At 40.5% G+C, this 22,630-nt stretch overlaps 1 protein-coding gene across 7 annotated transcripts in view; it reads right to left on the reverse strand.

The window, feature by feature from the left end:
* Positions 1–22,630, reverse strand: part of FOXJ3 (forkhead box J3) — an 89,822-nt gene that overhangs the window by 33,070 nt on the left and 34,122 nt on the right. For 6 of the 7 annotated variants that reach the window (XM_033921330.1, XM_033921329.1, XM_033921327.1 and 3 more), the window contains 2 exons: positions 21,322–21,420; positions 7,016–7,066 (listed from right to left, as the gene is read on the reverse strand). In XM_033921330.1, the coding sequence (XP_033777221.1) occupies positions 7,016–7,066; positions 21,322–21,420 (150 nt within the window). The remainder of the gene's footprint in view (positions 1–7,015; positions 7,067–21,321; positions 21,421–22,630) is intronic. The other variant, XM_033921328.1, reaches the window with a different exon arrangement.

Here is a 22,630-nt window from a genome sequence, read left to right on the forward strand (position 1 = left end):
GGAGGGTAAGTTGTGAAGAGCTATGTATACATAAGTAGACCAAACTGGAAATGGAATGGCATATCGTGTAAACCATTCTGCTGTTGAACAAGGGCCACTTCATGATCATAACAAGGATCAAGGACACATCTAAGACAACATACACTAAGATTTATTTTTCTTCTTTTATCATATTAGCAAGATTGATGAACATCTAATTTGGATTCCTGAACCTCTAAATTAAAGAAAATGAAGTAGAATGCTTTTGATTTTATGTAAATGAAAGAGACATTTAATATGCAATCGTTATATTAATGAGTTCCCTTTAACTTGAAAATCTATCAGATTAAACTCTAAGCAGAAAGGAAGCAATTCTGTACAGGCGCCTAAAGAATGAGCAATAATGCAAAATTCTATAAAGATATGCATGTAATTGCCATCATAGAATACTAGCATAAGTCTGCTTAATTTTAGGTGTGACCACTTATGCCATGTCAAATGCTTGTGCCTAAATGCGGTCAACTATACATTAACTGAAAGCTTAGCATATAATTGGAAGTGTCATGGTCCTTTACAAAATTGTCCTTTGTACAGAAACTATCAAGGTCATACTCAAAATTGAATCTGATTTGATGCTACCTTCACTGTTTCCATCATTCTGTGATGAGTTTAGTTTATTAAAATTTGATATACCACTTTGTCTGTTAGGATTGTAGTGGTATAAAGGCAGTCCCCGAGTTACAGACACCCGACTTTAAGTATGACTCGTACTTAAGAACTTGATTGCAGCTTCATTTGATTTCACCAAGTAGTATTTCCACTGGCATAGACTCCTATACTTCTCCTGTAGCAGATTCAGGAATGATGCATGGCTGCATTAAGAACAGTGTGTGGCTGTGAATGCTGTACCTTAGAGGGAACGCTGGGCAGTTGGCCCTTTTGTCAGCTGGGAGCAGAGATTAATTACATACAAATCCGACTTAAGAACAGCTTTAAAAATGTAACTCATTCGTAACCCGGGGACTGCCTGTACAATAATAAATATAATAAAGTTAAAACAGAAAAGAAGGAACTCCAACAGTCAAAAGCAATTTTAAACCTTGTTAAGCTACTCACGGCACAGACAGCTACTGGAAGCTGAATCGAAAGGAGCCAGACCAAAAAACGAACAAACATGGAAACATGACGGCAGGTAAAGGCCAAATGGCCCATCTAGTCTGCCCATCCACAGTAACCATTATCTCGTTCTCTCTCCAAGAGATTCCACCTGCCTATCCCAGGCCCTCTTGAATTCAGACACAGTCTCTGTTTCCACCATCTCTTCCGGGAGACTGTTCCATGCATCTACCACACTTTCTGTAAAAAGGTATTTTCCTCAGATTACTCCAGAGCCTATCACCTCTTAACTTCATCCTATGCCCTCTCATTACAGTTTCCTTTCAAATGAAAGAGACTCGATTCATGCGCATTTATATTACGTAGGTATTTAAACGTCTCTATGATCTCTCCCATCTTTCCTCCAAAGTATACTGATTGAGATCTTTAAGTCTGGCCCCATACACCTTACCATGAAGACCACACAGCATTTTAGTAGCCTTCCTCTGGACTGACTCCATCCTTTTTATATCTTTTTGAAGGTGCGGCCTCCAGAATTGTACACAATATTCTAAACTGAGGTCTCACCAGTGTCTTATACAGAGGCATCAATACCTCCTTTTTCCTACTGGCCATACCTCTCCCTATGCAACCTAGCATCCTTCTAACTTTTGCCATCACCTTTTTAACCTGTTTGGCCATCTTAAGATCATCATATACAATCACACCCAAGTTCCGCTCTTCCATCGTGCACATAAGTTCTTCACCCCCTAAACTGTACTGTTCCCTCTGGTTTTTGCAGTCCAAATGAATGACCTTGCATTTCTTAGCATTTTAGCTGCCAAATTTCAGACCATTCTTCAAGCTTCGCTAGGTCTTTCTTCATGTTATTCACACCATCTGGCGTGTCTACTCTATTGCAGATTTTGGTATCATCCGCAAAGAGACAAATCTAACCCGACAACCCTTCAGCAATATCATTTATAAAAATGTTAAAAAGGACAGGCCCAAGAACAGAACCTTGAGGCACATCACTGGTAACATCCCTTTCCTCAGAGCGATCCCCATTGATCACTACCCTCTGTTGCCTTCTACTCAACCAGTTCTTGACCCAGCCCGAGGGTGGAACACTGTCAAAGATTTTGCTAAAATCTAAATAACACTACATCTAGCGCACATTCTCTATCCAATTCCCTGGTCACCCAGTCAAAGAAATTGATCAGATTTGTCTGACAAGACTTACCTCTAGTGAATCCATGTTGCCTCCAGTCCTGTAATCCAAAGGATTCCAGAAACTTGACCATTCTCTGTTTTAAAAGTGTTTCCATTAATTTGCTTACTGGCCTGTAATTCCCTACTTCTTTCTTACTTCTGCCTTTGTGGAGAGGGACCACATCTGCCCTTCTCCAGTCCTCCAGTACCACTCCTGACTCTAGAGACTCGTTGAAAAGGTCAGTCAGTGGAGCTACCAGAACTCCCCTAAGTTCCTTCAGCACCCTCGGATGTACACCATCCAGCCCCATCGCTTTGTCTACCTTTATTTTACCCAGCTCCTCACGAACACAACCTTCTGAAAATTGATCAGGGTCTATTACTCCTCCATCCCTATTCACGTTTGTCTTCTGCAGTCCTGCTCCCGGCGCTTCAGCCATGAACCCCACAAGCTTTGGAGGGGTAAGGTGTTACCATCCTGAAGTCTGCTAGAAACCTCAGACGCTATTTGGGCCTGTGAGGCAATGCTAATAATGTTAGATTACTTCAGATCTGATCATAGTAGGCTTGGTGAGCCAGAACACAAATTTTAAATAGAATGAAGAACTTTACTGGCAACCTTCAGTCCAACGCGGCAATGCACATGAGCTTTTGATATCACACTAGTCCCTTCTTCAGATGTCAAAGATTTCCATGATCTCATGTATAATATCTCTGGATAATTTTAATGGATGGTTCACTAATAAAGGGAGGCCTATTGCGGGAGCAGTTGAGCTTTTGTTTCCTCAGGAGCGTGGATCTTTTCAGCTATACCGTCACACTAAGGACATCCCATAAAAATAAAATTAAAATCAAAATTAATAATCACTGTTGTGCTCTGACATTACCACTCCTCGTCTATATTTACATTTTTTCTAGTATTTCTTTGAGAAAGTACAGGTGAGTTTGAGTCGTGGGTTATTAGGATTCAATAAAAAGGTAACAACAAATCCATTTTTTTTCCAGGACCTACTGAGAGAACTGAATAACATTACTATTAGGAAGATATAAAATGCAGTATTTCTGAAGCATGCTAAAACGTGTGATGAATGACAATAATGGATCACTTCAAAAATAATTGCTTGCTGAAGACAGACTTGGCAGAGGAAGGCATGAGACTGGCATGCAAAATTTATGCTTCTGTATAGCCACACTGGAAGTCTGATTTTTCTACTTATGATGAAAATTCCTATATAATTTAGGGTGTTTTTTCATATCAATTCAATATAATCATCATGTGATATCCCCCCAAAGCAACTTTTAAAATGATCTGTCTACAGCATTCCTAGGATTGGAATACTGTATAGTACTTCTAAAATACGTTTATCAAAATGTAGTTTGGTAGAAATAGAATGCAAAAGGTACTGACTTAAAGATAAGCTTTCATGATTACTAAAGTTCACACTGCCCATGCAGCAGTCCTCAAAGCTTGCATTTTTAAACTTTACTTAGATAAGTAGAAAAGGTATCATCTCTATTTCACTTCCTTATTGATTTTGTACTAACTATTAATGATACTTATACACAGTTGAGTCAATTATTATGACCACCTGCTAATATCCAGAATAATCACCTCTGGCAGCACAGATGGCAGCCAGACGCCATGGAGTCATGAAACTGCAGTGCATCCAATAGATGCTGAGAGGTGCATGGTGGTGGATCCAGTCACTGAACATGTCGATTGAGGTGGTCCCAAATGTGCTCGATTCGGTTAAGGTCTGGGGAATTCAGAGGCCAGGGAAGTAGCTGGAAGACTTTGTCATGCTCTGTGAAACACTTGAAAACAATTCTGATGGTATGATGTTGCATTGTTCTGTTGAAATATCCTATCAGCCATAGGGAAAGGGAAGTGATCTAGGAACTTGCTCTCACACCAGATGGCAAACTGGAGTACTGCGTCCAGCACTGGTCGCCGTACATGAAGAAGGATACGGTACTACTCGAAAGGGTCCAGAGAAGGGTGACTAAAATGGTTAAGGGGCTGAAGGAGTTGCCGTACAGTGAAAGATTAGAGAAATTCCCTTGAAAAGAGGAGACTGCGAGGGGACATGATCGAAACATTCAAAATACTGAAGGGAATAGACTTAGTAAAGACAGACTGTTCACCCTCTCCAAGGTAGGGAGAACGAGAGGACACTCTCTAAAGTTGAAAGGGGATAGATTCCGTACAAACGTAAGGAAATTCTTCTTCACCCAGAGTGGTAGAAAACTGGAACGCTCTTCCGGAGTCTGTTAGAGGGGAAAACACCCTCCAGGGTTTCAAGACAAAGTTGGACAAGTTCATGCTAAACTGGTGAGACTGGACTCATTTGGAGCACTGGTCTTGACCTTGGGGCTGCCGCATGAGCCGACTGCTGGGCAGGATGGACCATTGGTCTGACCCAGCAGCGGCAATTCTTATGTTCTTCCACTTGAACCCATATGGCCTCCTAATAGAATCTCTTGGTGATAACCACCCTGCTAAGAACTAAGAAGCAGTCCACTATGGCAGCCTATTCGAAGGCATGGAAATGTTTCCAGAGCTGGTGTAGTCAGAGACTGAGGCTCCAATTGCCTTGGTCTTAGCCTTTCTTCAGGAAGGGCTCGATAAGGCCTTGCAGTGGGTTCACTCAGGGTATACATTGCAGGCCTTTCCTGCTTTAGAGAGCAGACCAAAAAGCAAACCTTGGCTTCTCATCCAGATGTGTCCAGGATTTTAAAGGGAGGATTGCATCTTCACCCCGCTATGTACCAGACGTCACATAATCTTTAATCTCATCCTGCGGGCACTAACTCTGGTTCCTTATGAATCCTTGGAGGAGGCCTCACTCATGGACTTAATCAAGATTGTGTTTTTAGTGGCTGTGAATCCAGCCAGAAGGGTATCAGAATTGCAAGCTCTGTTGTACAGAGAACCCTTCCTCAAAATTGCAAAGACTGGTGTCCTGCTTTGAACAGTATCTTCCTTCTTACCAAAGGTAGCCTCTAGTTTTCATGTAAACTAGGAAGTATGTCCAGCTTTTTGCCCTCCAGAGCAAAGAAGGAAGACAAGATCCTGAAATGCCTGGACATCCAATGAGTTTTTTTTCGTTATTTAGTTCTCCTGGGTACAGCATGATGGGGACCAGTCGACATCAAAGGTGACCATTTCAAGATGGATTCCTCTGACAATTTCTTCGGCCTGTATTGGGAGTGGAAACAGTCTCCCTTAGGAGTAAACACACATTCCACTAGAGGGGTGACATCATCCTGGGCTGAGGCCAGAGCAGTCTCACCTCCACACTTTTATCAAGTTTTAAAGGGTAGATGTAGCAGCCAGAAGGATCTTTACCTGAGGAGTCCATCTATGCCCTTTTTAATAAAAAAAACGAGGGGTTTGAGGCAGATAGATACTTTTAAAATTAAATCAGAAAATCCAAGCTGGTCACCGCAACAGTGATTTTACCGCCTAAAATGGCATGTGGAAGCAAAAATTCAGGGAAGGATTTTTGGAGGTGGGAGACCCTGTCCCTAGCCTCAGAAACCTTTAAAATCAACTTTTAAAGACCCCTTCTCTCCAATTTTCCCATAGGCTGTAACAGCCTTACTCAGTGTGCCATGCTGGATGCTGCTCACAGAGAATCTCTAGTCACAGGTATGAGAAAATTTCTGCCTCAGACAAGTCTAACAAAGGAAAACCGGCTTGTTTCTTTGGACTGCTGTACAGTCTCTCCATGGGATCAGACAGTCAGACCTTCACCGAAGACCGCACAATGTTGTGTGGGGAGGAATGTAATTAGCCCTGATCCTGGTACAAAACCATTCCATAAGCCGCACAGCCTGCGCTCTCAAGCCTACTGTGACCAAAATCTGGGGCCAGCCTACTCCAAAGGGAATGGTCCCTGAGCCTCCAGACTGTTAATGCAGGCCGGCCACACAAGAATCATGCAAATCATGTGCTTGCCCTGAAAGTCTGCATCTTCTCGCAGTAGAGATGTTTTTGGGGTGGGGGAGGGGACGACTGAGAGCCTCTGCAGCACCATAGAGCCTCGCTTATGGGAGAAAGCCCAGAAGCATAAAGAAAATAAATGCAAGCAGCTCCTACAACTTTGCTGTAGAGAGTAAGACTGAGAAAGTTTTTATTTCAGTATTTATATACCACTTATAGCCTAAGTGGTTTACATTCAGGTACTCAAATCATTTTCCCCTATCTCTTCTGGTGGGCACACGCTATCTAATGTGCCTGGAGCAATAGGGAATTAAGTAACTTGCCCAGGGTCAGCCCAGAGCGAGAGAAGGAGGAGGAGCAAAAGAATATGTAAATTAGGCTCTCTACAGACTTCACAATAAAGGAGGTTAAATACCTGTTGGTTAAGACTGATATTTCTGTTGCACTAGAATGTTATTTTAGTGCAGATCTCATGTTATGCAGTGGCCTGGTTACTAAAACTGCATGTTAAAAAGCATTAGTACATCCTAATGTGGAGATGCATAATTAATAACTCTAGCCCTAAGAGGGAACAGTTTATCAGCACCATACCATAGCAAAAATGTAGAAAAAGCAGCTTATCCAATGCAACTGAATTCTAGAGCCATTATTTCTCCCTCTTTAATTTATACCACCTTGTATACCCAACCAAAGATTCACTTCTACTGTTTTGACATGAAACATGCTACACGATCCAAGCAAACTTTAATTAACTGCATCAACCAACTGAGATAATTTACTCACTTTGTTCTCAAGTGAAAACCTCTCTTTTGCTGTGTCAGGTGATTCTGGAAACTGTAAAATGTTAGAAACTTAATTACTTTATTTAAAATATCTTCCTATAAGTATAAATGCAAACTTTGCATACATTTTAATTACATTTGTAGAGGGCAATTTTATAAATCATGGTCATAGGTAAAATGCTGATTTATATAAGTAAATGGGTTCTTGCAAAATTAAGTCATGCAAGCCATTGAATACTCATAAAGTAGGCATTGTCAGGGATGGCGTTTCGGCGGACCATGGCTAGTGTCACATTTTATGCAAATACTTTATAAATGATGCGTTAATGTTTATGCCTGATCTTGAGCAGGCATAATGCTCACACATTCAATTCAGGTGTGATTTCTGTGCCATTTGTGCTAGTATTTTATAAGGATACAAAAGGTACCTAAAAGTGTCTTTACAAAATAAGCTAAAATATTTGCATTGCTGTCCTATGAACCTAGGCACCCCATTATAAAATTACCCTCATATTGTAGTACTATAAATTATCTGCAAATGTTATTTTTTATCTTGCCATTTAACTCTTGTTATCCAATAAATATTTTTGTTCACTGAATGCTCCATTCACAGCAGTCCTTCTGCTGGACCCCGAATAATCAATGCAGCAAGAGTAACAGGGAAAATAAAAATAATCCCAATTATCTTGTACAAAAAGTCAAGGACCTCTTATTTTCATATACTCTGTTTAAGAACAAATGTTCCTTGAATACTGCATCAATGTGATATTTATTAATAATTTAAAGAAAGGCCCTTTAATCTGAAATTTAATATTCAAGGCAGAACAATTTCAAGTTAAATGTTATTGGTAAATACACATTTCTAGTAATAACACAAAAATCTGGTTCTACACATTACAAAATGTAAAATTTATTCATAACTGTTGTGTTTCCCTACCAGCAGATAGAGGTAGAGAAACTGAACTCTTCCAGTGACATCACTTGCATAGAAGGCCGGTGTACCTTATTTCCCCCCATATAGGCCGTCCCAATGTATAGGCCACAAAAAATGCATATACAAGTTATAAAACTGGTAGATAAGCCGCCCCATTGTATTAGCTGCGGCTTATCTACCAGTAACTGGGGCGGCCTATATAGTTTTTAAAAATCCCCCCCCCCCCCCCCCCGCTGGACAAACTGGAATCGCTGCTCCTCCAATCGCGGCCAGCAGTGCAGGGCAGGAGAGATTTTTCGATCTCCAGCCCAGCCCCGCACTGCTTCCTGCATGCCTTTGCTGTCAGTTCTCGTGGGATTCACGAGTCTCGCGAGAACTGACGGCAAAGGCATGCAGGAAGCAGCGCGAGGCCAGGCTGGAGATCGAAAAGATCTCTGCTGCCCTGCACCGCTGGCCACGATTGGAGGAGCAGCAATTCCAGTTCATCCAGCGAGGGAGATATTTTTTTTTAAACTGTATAGGCCGCCCCAGTTTTGCAAGCCTATACATGGGGAAATATGGTAGTCCAGAAATCTTCCCAATGTGATGAAAAGACTTAAAAATGCAAACCTCTGGGGAACCACTGCAGAATAACTATCCTGTAACAATGAAACTGTTAACAATATAACAGAAAGAGTGAACGGAACCCAGAAACATCCCCCAAAGCCATAGTCTTTCAGGGTGGATCCTTTGATTAGTCTTATGTCTCAAGGGAAGGGAAAGTAACAGGTATGAATACATTTTACCTTTTCATCCTGCTAGACCAGTCCAGACATATGGAATTTACAAAAGCAATACATCATGGGGTGGAGGGAGTCCAGGCTCCAAAAATCAGTTTGGCCAAAGGATACTGCATCCCTGGTCAGAATATCAATCTTTTAATGCTTCACAAAAATTTGATGATGAAATTCATTGTCACTAGGACTCGAACACGAGTCTGTGGCACCTAACAATAATGCTTCACAAACAAAATGATGATCAAATCTCAATCCTACAACTGGAGCAACTGTCCTGGCTTTCATCCATGCAGTGACACTGCCTCCCATGTAAGGATATAAGCTGCTTTAATGCCCACTTTAATCCATTACAGTATGAATGACTTGGAAATTTCATAAATTCGGCACTAGATGCAGGGCACTACCCTGAGAATATCTCAGAGATTGCTCTTATTTCCATTCCCAAGTGTGCAGTTCTAGATCTTACAAAAGTTGACAATTATTGGCCTATAGCTGATATTCTTTGGTTTGCTAAGTTATTGAAGCTTGAAGTTTATGAACAACTATCTAAGTATATAATAAATTATGATGGCTTTCATAGTACGTAAAAACTATTGTTAACTTTGGTTGCAGAGATTAGAACCTCCCTTAGCAAAAGACAGGATATGGTTCTTTCACAATTTTTTTATTTCTGCTGCTTTTGACACTGTGTCATATTTTCAGGCTGAATGAGTTAGGTATTACAGGAACTGTCCTGGCATGGTTGACTGAATTTCTATGCAAACGATCATACAGAGTACAGAAGAAATGTAAATTTTTGGATCTTTGGCAACCAGAATAGAGTTCCACAGGCTTCACCTCTCTCTCTTTTATTATTCAACATTTGCCTACTGTAGATCATTAGGAGACTTCCTAACTTCCTTAGGCCTATATAATAACAATAATAATAATAATTTTATTCTTATATACCGCCATACCAAAAACGTTCTAGGCGGTTCACAACAAGGTGAGCTAATACATGGGATACAGATAAAATACAAACTAGAATAATGGACTTAAAAATAGATAAAGACAGAAAGCATTTACAAAATAATGCAGAAAAGAGAACAACAGTTTAAAATTGGGGAGCATTGTTGACAGTTTAAAAAGAACTGTTAAATGCCAGCCAGACAGGCAATCAAATATCGGCTGCAATGCTATTCTGCATATACAGAGGGGCCCCAAAAATATATACCGTATTTTTCGCTCCATAAGACACACCCCAGATTTAGAGAAGGAAAACAAGAAAAAAACCCATTCTGAACCAAATTGTATCCTATATAATAAAACATTAGCCACACATGTGCACTCCTACTTGCGTGCTTCCGTTTTCCCTGATCTGTGAGATGTAGGTCTGTGGCCACAGGAGTAGTACGCATGCGCATCTAGAGTTCTTTTCAGTTCTTCTTCGTCGTCGTCTTCGCCTCCCCCCCCCCCACTCGAATCCTCGTTGAGCCTCCCACCACGGTCTGACCCTCCCATCCGACTTTCCCTTCTCGCGGTCTGGCCGGCTCCCTTAGTCCCTTTCCGCCGCCGCCACCCCTTTCCCTTCCCGCGGTCGACAAACCTCCTGGCTCCAGCAGCGGCCGCACCACTGTAAACACGATGCTTCGCGGCCTCTACTGCCCTGATTTGCTCTGCCGCGTCTCTGATGATGTCATCAGGGACACGGAAGAGCAAATCAGGGCAGTATCCTCCCTCCCTTCATTCCTCTTTCTTGGAACTCCTCTAACCCCAATTCTGCCAGATCCACCTAAAAACTGAAACTTTCCTTTCCCTCTCTAAAAGGCATTTCACTTGTAGGAAAACTAGGTTCTTCCCTCCCTTTCAGAATCACTCAGCTCTGGAACAACCTTACCTCCCCTCTTAGGAATCTGAGCTCCCTCCAACTCTTCCGTAAACATTTAAAAACCTGGTTATTCTCAAAAATGTAACTCCTCCTCCCTCTCTAGTTATTCTAGTCCTCTAAATTTTCTCTTCATTTTGCCTCTTCCCTCCACTGGAGTTCCTTTCTACCCTAACTCTTGTTAACCGTGTTGAGCATTACGAATGTAGAGATGATGTGGTATACAAACCTAAGGTTTAGATTAGATTAGATTAGGGCGGCTGCCTGCTGATTACCGGCACATCGGGGCCATCTTCCTACTATGCCCAGCACTGGACTCATACACCAACATATCCGAATCTCTATTTAAAGCTACTGGGCTACAGACAATTTTCTCAAACTAAATAAGCAAAAAACTAAAATCATCTGGTTTGGTGATTACGAGGTCCTCCCTAGTAAATGTTTCAAAATGCCTACTGGTGAATCTCTCCAAATTGAAAATAAATCCAAAGAATTAGGTGTTATACTAAACATAGGACTAACTATGAAGAATCAGGTACATTTCCTTTTTAGGAAGGTTTTCCGTAAGTTACATCTGTTAAGTATTAACCCTTTAATCGGCAGATGGTGAAACCAGCTACTTTACATAACTTGATGTTGAACGAGTGCAACAGTGCCAAATAGGCATTTGGAGATGCAGATTAGAGAATGACACGGGGAAAAATTTTGTCCCTGTCACCGCCCTGTCCCCATCCCCGCCACCCCCTTCACATCCATACAAGTCTCAGTACTGCAATATTTAGCTTATTCCTTCCTTATAAATCAAAGTTCTGGCTGCAGAACTAGAGAAAGAGATGTTCAGCTAGCAGGGCTTTGTTTATAAATTTTTATCAACACAACTAATATACTACTTTATCCTAAAGCAAAAAAAAAAAAAATAAATAAATATAAATTTTTTTTCTACCTTTGTTGTCTGGTTTCTGCTTTCCTCATCTTCCGGAAGTTGCATCAGAGGAGAAGCTTCCGCCCACACACACACACGACTGCAGGCAGACAGGCTCGGCCGGCTTGAGCAACTTACTTTACTAACGCGCCACGAAGGTAAGGGGAAGGGAGGGAGATAGATTCGGTAGATAGGAAGGAGGGAGGGGGCCGTGCGCATTCCCTCCCTTAACTGCAGGGACAAGGCTATTCAACGCTCCATGGGGTGATGGATGGCCTTGTCCCCCCACTGTTTCGGCGAGCTCGCCACGGCTAATAGCCACCATGTCATTCTCTAATGCAGATCTCCCATAAGAGCCTTAGAAACACATGTTGCTTCTGAGCAACAATAAAGGGTTAAAACATCTTTAGATCACAATAACTAAAGCTATATTGTTGCCTCTAATTGACTATTATAATTCACTATATGAGGGCATCAAAACGAAACTTCAGTATAGAATTTAGCTCTTGCAAAATAAGGCATTCAGAATAATTAGTGGGCTAAAACGATTTGACAGAATAACTCCTGCACTAAATGATCTGCACTGATTACCAGTACAATGTAGGATCAAATTCAAATTTGCTTGCATTATTTTTAAGGCACAGGCTGGCCAAAGTTCATCATCATTACGTGCAAGCTGTCTTCTACTTCATAATGTAGACACTAGTGCTGCCCAATTTAGAGGAAAAAAACTTTCAAATCAATTCGGTCTCTTTTCTCCTTGCATGTGCCCCTCCCCTCCACCATATGCAGGATATCTCCCTCTCACCCCTTTCTACCTCTGTTGCATCTCTCCCTTCCTCTCCTCCATCCCATCTCCACCCCTCTCCCCCCCCATGTGCAGCAGCTTTACACCTCTCCCTCCCATTCTCCTGCGCAGCAGCATTTCATCCCTCCTATTTCCCTGTGCAGCACCTCCCGACCCACCCCCCTTTAGCCTCCTAAAGTAGCAGCAACAGTGGCCGACTTGGCAGAGGCTTCTCATAGCCAGTGCCGCCAGGTCTTCCCTCTGCCGTGTCATCAGTGACACCATTAGTGACACAGCAGAGGGAAGGCCCCGGCAGGGCAGGCCAGGAGAAGCCTGTTCACTACCACCGCTCCTGCTACTTTAGGAGACTCACTGAATTTTTTAGAAAGTGAATCGATTTGAATTGGGCAGCACTAGTAGGCACCATGAGACTTCACAAGAGCAAAGTCTTACTATACCCATCATCAATGGTATGAACATATTACACCAATTTTAAAGAAATTACATTGGTTGTCAATCTTTTGGGTACAGTTTAAGATTTTAAAAATAATCCATCTAGGCATATATGACATCCTTCCAGATTATCTGACCAAATGCTTGAAAATACATAAACCTAATAAGAATTTTGAGATCAGAAAATAGGATGTTATTAGATGCAAGAATAAGAGATGAAATTAAGTATGCCTCCACTAAAGTCATGTTTTTCAATTGCGGGTCCGGTTCTTTGGAATGGACTGTCTGGAGCAATATGTTTTTGTAACAATGTACTTCTATTTTGAAAATTACTTAAGGCTCATTTTTTGTCTTAGTTTTTAACTGTCCCTTTGAAATGTTTGAGAATGATTACAATTTTTTGTTGAACAATGTAAACAAAGCTGATTGATGTTTGTAATGTATTGGAAAATGGTAAAATTTGACCTCTACTGTGTATGTTTACTTGTAAGCCACTTAGGTGATAAGCGAATAAGTTATTTAAATAAATAAATAAATAAAATCTGTCAAATATAAAAGACATCATGAGCACACCTTTCAATACCTGGGTGCTAAAATCTGGGATGATCTTCTAAAGGTAATTAGAACTACCTACTGCATATTTCATAAATTACTGACAATCTTTACCTTTGAATAATAGGCTTCACTCAGACTACAATGTTTAGCAATATTTATAATTTTCTGTATTTTTGTTCTTAATCATCCTTTGTAAATTTTTGTAATGTTTTGAAAACCGCTTTGAATCTAGTAGGAGATATAGCAGTATATAAGAAACCATTAGCATTAGAAACCACACACCCCTGTGTGCAGTCCCTAAATAAGACAAAAGTTAATCTGACTTCAAGAAGGGATTTGTTAGCTCAAAGTATTGCAAACATCCAACTTATGGAGCTTTCATGAAAATTCTATTGATCCTTCCCGTCAGAGACAGGAGGAGATACCATCTGATTTACGTGACATAACCACTTTTAGTAAGAACAAAGAGAGTGTATGAAGAAAGATGCCAAGTTTATTAAAATTGATATACCGCTTATAATAGCTGTCTAAGCGGTGTACAAAGTTACACTATAAAAAGTTAAAAAATTATAAGGGACAAAACAAGGACATAAGACGTAACACGACACACTGGAACAAAATGGAGGGGAGGGCTGAACGACAATTGAAATGCCGCTTCCAACACCACTTTTGCACTCCAGGTTCCCACTTGTCTGTTGATATATGCTACTGCCTTGGCATTGTTTGACATTACCTGGATTGCCTTGCTACTCAATAAGGGTGCTACTGCACTAAATGAATGGCCCTGAATGAGCCAGCCAAGACAATGGGCCTTCCATTAGAGAAGCTGTGGTCACCCCCCTTCCCCCCGCCCGCAAAGATGATTTATATTTAATGACATGTTTATCACACATGAGCCTGTTATAGTTCAATGTGGCTTACAACTTAACAGGCTTCAGACACAACAATTAAACACAACCCCAGATAAAAATCAGATTGCCAACTAGGTTTTAGTATCTAATACATGTTTGATCAATATCTTAAAAGACAAAACATCACAACAAACCTAATCAAAGGCTATTCCCGACCTGGTTGTAAATTGTTATAAGAGGAGGAAAAGACTTCAAGAATCTAAGCCACGACGCCGTCTTGCTCAGTCTCCTCATTTATGGGCTACCATTAGTCAGAAAAACCTCCTTTAAATCTAAACCCTCTACAGGAAGTCAAATGTGCAAATGCAATTCACAAATAATTCAAAGATTTTTCTTCCAATAAATAATTCACAATAAACTTAACTTGACTGGATCTGGGTAATGCATGCTATGCTCTACGGAGTTTCCCCATTTCACTTGTGTGCTTCTTCAGGAGCTGACCATCCGAATACAATCTTTATACCTCTATACACCAGACACTGAGAATGAAAATGGAATAGAAGCTGACAGGCTTAAACTCTATTTGCTGCATTAGATACACAAGCAATGTATATAAACTAAACTTTACTTATGGTCTTAAAGTTACTTCAATTAGAACAATGATGGATTCATTGATTATAGTGCTTTGAACCGCAGGACTTAAATACCACAAAAAATTGGCAAACGCTCTTTTAATATATTACAGTTAGGAAACTTTGAAATGCATTTTTTCGGCGCATAGAATGTTGGTTTAATAAAGTTAGTTTGCACGCAAGTGTGGAATGACGTCAACAATGAGCATTATTGGTAAGACAGACCAACTGATTTTAAAGAATACCGAGGCTCCATTTTTGTCAGAAGTGAAGTACAGTATAAGGATTAAACACACAAAACAGAAACTTCATGCCTTTGTTAAGTACTACACTACTTTTGTCAAGCTTGTGATTTTGTTTGGCACGGATGATTTTTGGCCGCTATTGCACCCTCGGGTAAAGGGCAGAGACAGCCCGACTAATGGATTGCTTTTTTGAATTTGTTAATTCTTCACTTTTAGCACACTGGTTTGTGCACTAGTTACCTTACACTAACTTTAACTTGTGAAAGTCTGAGGATATTTCACACGCCGACAGCTGTGAATTAGGGGTCGTGCTTCCCATTGCAAGCTGTGGGACTGAGGACTTCCCATTCACCTGCTATAATTTATTAGGTGTACTCGTCAGGGCTGTCTCGTCCCCCTTACTCAATTGGTCAGGGGAGACTATTTCTCCGTCTATCTTTCCAGTACTCCTCTTCTGGGTTTTTTGGTTGCTTTGCATATAGGTAAACTTTAAGACCATAAGTAAAGTTTAGTTTATATACATTATTTGTGTATCTAATGTAGCAAATAGAGTTTAAACCTAACTGCTTCAATTCCATTTTCATTCTCAATATCTGGTTTAGAGAGGTATAAAGATTGTATTCGGGTAATCTGCTCCTTAAGAAGCACACAAGTGAAATGGATAACTCCATTGAGCACAGCATGCATTACCCAAATCCAGTCAAGGTAAGTTGGACAGTTCAACGAATTTTGTCGGACAAATTGAAATGAGACACATTTCTGCGAAATTTGTGACAGGACTGCTATCCAGTGAACAGGAGGCCCATCGCGTTTCTGACTGTTCGGAACTTCCAGAACATTACAATGATTACGCACCCCTCCCTATTCGCCTGACCTTGCCCCCTATGATTTTTTCCTATTCCCCAAAATGAAATTACAACTGAACAGGGGCTGTTTTAACAAGACTGAAGAGATTCAGGCAGAATCGCAGGAGATCCTTCAGGCACTCACCCAAGATGACTTTCATAGATGCATGGACTCATGGGAAAAATGCTAGGATCGCTGGTGGAAACTAGGAGTTTCGGTAAGCAATTTTTTTTTTTTTTACAATTGAATTCCCCAAACTTTTGGGTAGCATCTCATATTTGTACAGTTTCTCTCTTGTTGTTAACCGCATTGAACTGCGAGGTAGTGTGGTCTGCAAATAAATTTATTATTATTTGCTAGCTTTGAGGATCAAATAATAGCGTCAAAAATCTAAGATCCAAACTCTTTCACACTAAATGTAAAAAAACAACAACACGGTTTAATAGTAGCTGGATGTGTTCATATTACTAAGAATTCCATTTCATGTCATTAACTTGAGCAAAATCAATTACTATTTGGGATCTGGAATTTTCTGGTTAGCAAGTCTGTATATGCAACAAAGCAGAAGCATCTCTGACTAAGAACTTCTGTTGAAGCCAACAAATCTCTCCTCAATGTAAACCAAGTAAATAAGTAAAATATAATATCTAGTGCAGGGGTGTCAAAGTCCCTCCTCGAGGGCCGTAATCCAGTCGGGTTTTCAGGATTTCCCCAATGAATATGCATGAGCTCTATTTGCATGCACTGCTTTCATTGTATGCTAACAGATCTCATACATATTCATTGAGGAAATCCTGAAAACCCAACTGGATTGTGGCCCTCAAGGAGGGACTTTCACATCCCTGATCTAGTGGGATGAATAACTTATACAAAACCTCATTTATTGTCTAATTGTGTACTGGATGGATAAACACTGGCTGAACTGCAAATATCTGAAAACAATACCCTTAGCCTCCTCATTATAAATAATAATAAGATCACAATATTGAAGAGATGATGATTATTTTGAATCATTCTAAATTTGTTCCATGCTACCAGAATAATCTAACAGTCTATCCAAAATGATCTAGTTGATAATATAAACAAAAAAGGGAAAAAGTTAAATCTTTTTAATTCATAGTCTGAATTAATGTCTTGATGGAGATCCAGGACTCAAAACTTTCACCACCTTACTTTACATCTAACTATAGGTTCTGTAAGTCTTCTTTAAGATTACTGTGACAAGCCCACATTTCTTCACGGTTTGGATGATGATAATTGCCAGAGTTTAATTGTAAAAGTAAGAATGAATTAGTTGCATTCCCTTTATCATGAAAACTGAAAAGCAGAGGATCTCACATACCCATTCCCCGATCTGCAGTTCCTACCTGCTCCTTTGGCTTCCAGATCAATCAAAACTGATCTCTATTGGACATCATAGCCACAGGTTGTTTTAAAACTTTTCCACCCTACTTTCATCTGCACAGCCATTAGAGTGAGTGCGCTTGACCAGAGTTCACAAACTAAAACTTCCCCCAGAATCTGGAATACAAACACCTTGAATATAGCAAATAGGTGCCACCATCATGATTATGATAAAACACTCACTATGGGACCATGAATACTACTAGCCTCCACTGTATCCTCGGCTCTCAATATCTCAACGACAAGAAACCGAGCTTGAGAATCTTACTTGAATCTCTGCAACTATGGTTAAGGGGCTGGAGGAGTTCCTGTAAAGTGAAAGAGAAACTGGGCCTTTTCTCCCTTGAACAGAGGAGACATGATCGAAATATTAGTGGATAGGGACAGGCTGTTCACCCTCTCCAAGGTAGAGAGAACGAGAAGGCACTCTCTAAAACTGAAAGGGGATAGATTCCATAAGAACGTAAGGAAGTTCTTCTTCACCCAGAGAGTAGTAGAGAACTGGAATGCTCTTCCGGAGTCTGTCATAGGGGAAAACACCCTCCAGGGATTCAAGACAAAGTTAGACAAGTTCCTGCTGAACCGGAATGTACTCAGGTAGGGCTGGTCTCAGTTAGGGCGCTGGTCTTTGACCTGAGGGCCGCCGCATGAGCGGACTGCTAGGCAAGATGGACCACTGGTCTGACCCACAGCGGCAGTTCTTATGTTCATACATCATTGTTAGTGTCATGAGGCCTGCACACATACCTTTCCTTTCTGAGTACACATCCATAACCTTATCCACACTCTTATCACCTCTCACATAATTACTGCAACTTGCTTCTCACAGGTCTTCCACTAAACCATCTCTCCTCCCTTCAATCCATTAAAAATTCTGATGCTATGCTCACATTACCCTTCCCCTTAAGTCATTTTACTAGCTCCCTATCCATTTCCATAAATAGTTCACTCTGCAGCTCCTCAGTATCTGTCTTGTCTCTCGTTAACCTCCTTCCTGGGAATGCCATTAATCGGGTAAGTCTCCCTTCTCCTCTACTGCCAAATCCAAACTTCATCCATTCTATCTTGCTGCACCATATGCCTGGAACAGACTTGCTTGAGGTCAGTACGTCAAGCTCAGTCTCTGGCAGTATTCAAATCTAGGCTAAAAGCCCACTTTTTCAAGGCTGCTTTTAACTCCTGACTCCCTTTCACTTGTAAAGTACCCGTGTCTGTTTTAATTAGATTGTAAACTCTACTGAGCAGGGTCTCTTACATGTTTAATGTACATCGCTGCATACGTCTAGCCGCACTATAGAAATGATAAGTAGTAGTAGCTTTAACAGAAGCTGTGTTAAAATTTTAACCTCTTGTCATTTTCCTCCTGTTTCTTTGTGTTTTCAGCACAACTGAAGCCAGATTTGAGATCTGGTGACATGAGACTTTATTCACAACTAAACAGGAATTTTCTCCTATTGTATACCCTCCCCCAACCCCAAAATACCTAGTCTGGTTGCTGCAGCAATAATTCTGGGACAGAATCCATGCATCAAGTCTTGCAATCATGGGCCCTAAATCTGGCCACAATCATCCTTCCACAGTAACCATAATTCTTCCAAACCAGGGGCGGTTAAGTTGCTTTCTTTTAGGCATGTTTTTCTAGAGTAGAAGGATGCATCAGTCTGACTGTTACACAGCCTGTTCCATATGACTGATTTTGCTGAAATTTGGAAACACAATTCTTTGCCAAAGTGTCACTAATGATGCCAAAATTTCTGGTATACGAGGCCAGCAGTGATTTCTGGCAAGCAGATAAACTGCAGCAGAAAAGAACAGAAGGTGCTGAAACATACTTTTTATTTGTGCTACTTGCTAATATTAAATACAACTGATCACAGTAGATTGTGGACACAGAAATAGATTCTTTATTCTAATCCAATCTGCAATTTCTGGGTCACTATGCCTACCGAGGTTCAAGACAACTTACAATTTTCAGGAATAAAAATGGGGATTAATGTGTTTGACTGTACTTTGAAATAATTCCCAGTGTTGCATTACATATTCTGACTCTCAGCCCCTCCCCTTCCGAGAGTCTATGAAAATTTTAGGAGTCATCTTCTATGATACACTAAGGGCTCCTTTTACTAAGCTGTGCTAGGGCTTTAATGTGCGGAATAGCGCGCGCTAGACCTTAACGCCAGCATTGAGCTGGCATTAGTTCTAGCCACGTAGCTCCTTAGTGGATGTACTTGATACCAGTATCAACTCCGATGCAAGGAGTATGGTGGTGATGTCGACACTGTGAGGAACTGAGATGCTGATGTCGGTACCGATCCTATATGATGTCGAGACCTTGTAGATCTGGCTTTGCATCAAGGTGAAAGGGATCTAATACCACAAGACCTCAATGCTCTTTGAGAAGTAGCTACTAAGAGAAGAGAAAGATCTGGTACCGTGTGGCCTCAATGTGCCATGTGATAACACGGAACGAGGGTACCATAAGGCCTGTAATGCTAATTAAGCTGGGTCAGTACCGCGTAGCTAAGGAGGGCATGGAGGCCTTTTTTTTTTTTTTTTGCAATTATATGGCTAGCCCTACACCGTACAGTGATGCCTGCACATGGTGAAAGAAATGCACTGGTACCATGTGCTATGAAACTGGTACCACAGGTACAGCAGGGTGTCGAAGCGTTGGTAACTTCAAGAAGGGGCACGCTTCAAAAGGACAGCCTGCGTAAGACAATGGCATTGATGAAAGGCATGCATCAAATTGACTCGATGCTGGAATTGCCTACGATGCTGGTGATGATGTTAATGTCTACCGGTACTGATGAGAATCAGTGCCATCCAAGCTGCAGGGCACCCGAGACCAGGACTAATATTTTCTTATAAGATAAATGTCAGAAGGAATACAAACAACAATGTACTCTGTATTGTTGGGTTTTCTTTTTTTTTTTTAATCACCCTGGAAAATCGGGAAGAATTCCAGCAGAAAGACGGAGCATTGTGGGTCGAGTGAAAAGTAGGTCGAAAAGCTGTTGACACCATTGGTAGGGGCAAAGTCTTTGAAATTGCTAACAGGCTCCAATGATGAATTGGAAGAAATTTAGTTTCTAAATAAAAAGTTTAAAAGAAAAAACGTAGTTAACAAAGAAATAAAGAAAATAGTGAAAAATGAAGCGGGAAGGCAAACTTGAGTGGATTAAGTCCATATATGTGTTCTTCACTCCACAGAAAATGAAAAACTGACGACCTTGCAAGCTGGCATCGGGCGGAAAGGCACTTGCACATGTGCGGTGCGGACAGTCTCAAAGCTTCTAAAACTAAGTGGTAGTACACTTTAGCACTGTCCACACCAGGATCCGTGGATGATGTCACTCATCTGTGAAAATATGTTGCCCGCTTGTCCTGGGATAAATCAGGTAAACTCGGAAAAATGTTCATACTTTTTTTTGGGCAGTCCTTGAAAGAAAGGAAAGACCTTCTTACTTTCCTATTATCAACCAAAGTGTACAATAGCAAAAGTAGTAAATAAGGGGGTAATACTAAAGAGAAATAAATTAGCTATCCTTATTGGTAAGGTGGCCCTTGTAAGTCAACAGAAGGAAATATAGGCAACATAAACAAATTAAATATACCAATGATATTTTTCCTGATAACATGGTATATGTGCATGAAAAGACATTACAGTAAATTTACATTTGGTGCCCTATTCATAAATAACTTCATAACAGAAGGAAATCAAAGGTCAACCAATTCAGTCCTTCAAAAACATCTAACTTGCCTTTCTTTTTCTAAATATGGAAACTACCAGCCAAGCAATACAAATGAAGCAAAAAGGAAGACTGAGAAATCTAAAGAAATGCTATTCCTCAGAATGTGACTATGAATTTTGTTAACAATAACGTACTGTTACTGTCTGTTGTGAAACCTACAAAGATATGCTACATCTCTTATATCTCCTACTATGGGATCTCTTACTATGGTAGTGAATCCATACAAAAATATCACAAACATATACTACCAATGTGTTTTAAACAAAAATAAAAGGAAAATTACTTTGTTAGTCACAGTGTTGATTGCCAGAGTTGGGGAGGCACTTCCAGAAATAATACAGTCCATTCCCAAAGAATCTGAATCTATATATGGAGTTGAGGCCTAAAATTCAGGAAGAGAAACAAAATAAAGATCAGTTCTCACAAAGAGATCAACTAAATTCTGTATGCCATCCTTTTAGAATTTGCGGGTCGGTTTTTATCATTTTGAATCTCATCATGACCCCGACTTGAAAAACATCCCTATGGATTTAATTGTATGGACTTTTTACCTTGATTTAACAGAACTGACCATATTAAAACTCTTATTGCTCAATACATGAGCAATATTTATTGATCTGCTCCACTATCTCTTCGCAACAGTCCTGGATTTGGAAGGGTTGCCTGCAACACTTGGGCATGACATCTCAGAATTATGAAAGCAGCAGAGGGCTTGCAGACAAAAGGGTGGGGAGAAGAACTAGAGCATTTCACAGCAACATTTCTCAACAGTATACTGCCGAAGCAGCATAGATGTGCCACAAAAATTTTCTATGATTCATAACTACTGGATGCAGGAGAAAAGTGAGAGTGGGCTCTAATTCTTAGAAGTGAAACTTTGCTGGCCAAAACAGTTTTCCTTCAATCCTTCTCATGGACCTGGTCTGCAGACTCTCCTCTAGTCAGCAAGTAGTTTTATCGTCTGCTGCAGCCTCCTCCTCTACTGCCTTGAGCACTGCAGACCTCATACAACTTGAACTGCAAAGGAAACCCAGAAAAGGAGGTGGGTCCAGCAGGTACTAAGGAAGAATAGAAGGTAAATGAATAGCATGGGTTAGAGTATTGGGAGATAAAGTGATAGGGGAAGTAGTGATGGTAGGGAGGGGAAGAGTTATAAAACAAATGTTTAATGGGGGTAGGAAGAGAGGACCAGAGAAGGAAAAGAAGAGATGGTGATTATGACAAAGGGGTGGGAGGAGAGGGAAAAGGTGGTGACTATGCTAGGGGGTAAGCCCTGATGCACAGAGATCCAACTGCTCAAAATACAATTGTGTTGCAATGCTGTGGGTTTTTTGGGTTTTTTTAATGAGTCCTAACAGTTCTTTGGGGTTGGTAAGAGCCCGATTTGGTATCTCCATTTTTTGAAAGATAAATCAATCTATTCATTTGAAATGTGGTTATTTTGTAAACCGTTTGAAAATTTTTTTCACAGGTATTTTGAAATTGCACAGAATATTTTCACATTGTTTGATTTGGACCGATGAATTTATCTTTTGACTTCCTTTTTATTGATAAATGAAAGCATGTTGTACGGAGGTCCTTAAAAATCTTAA

Source organism: Geotrypetes seraphini, chromosome 15 (genome assembly GCF_902459505.1).
Source record: "Geotrypetes seraphini chromosome 15, aGeoSer1.1, whole genome shotgun sequence".
Taxonomy (NCBI): domain Eukaryota; kingdom Metazoa; phylum Chordata; class Amphibia; order Gymnophiona; family Dermophiidae; genus Geotrypetes; species Geotrypetes seraphini.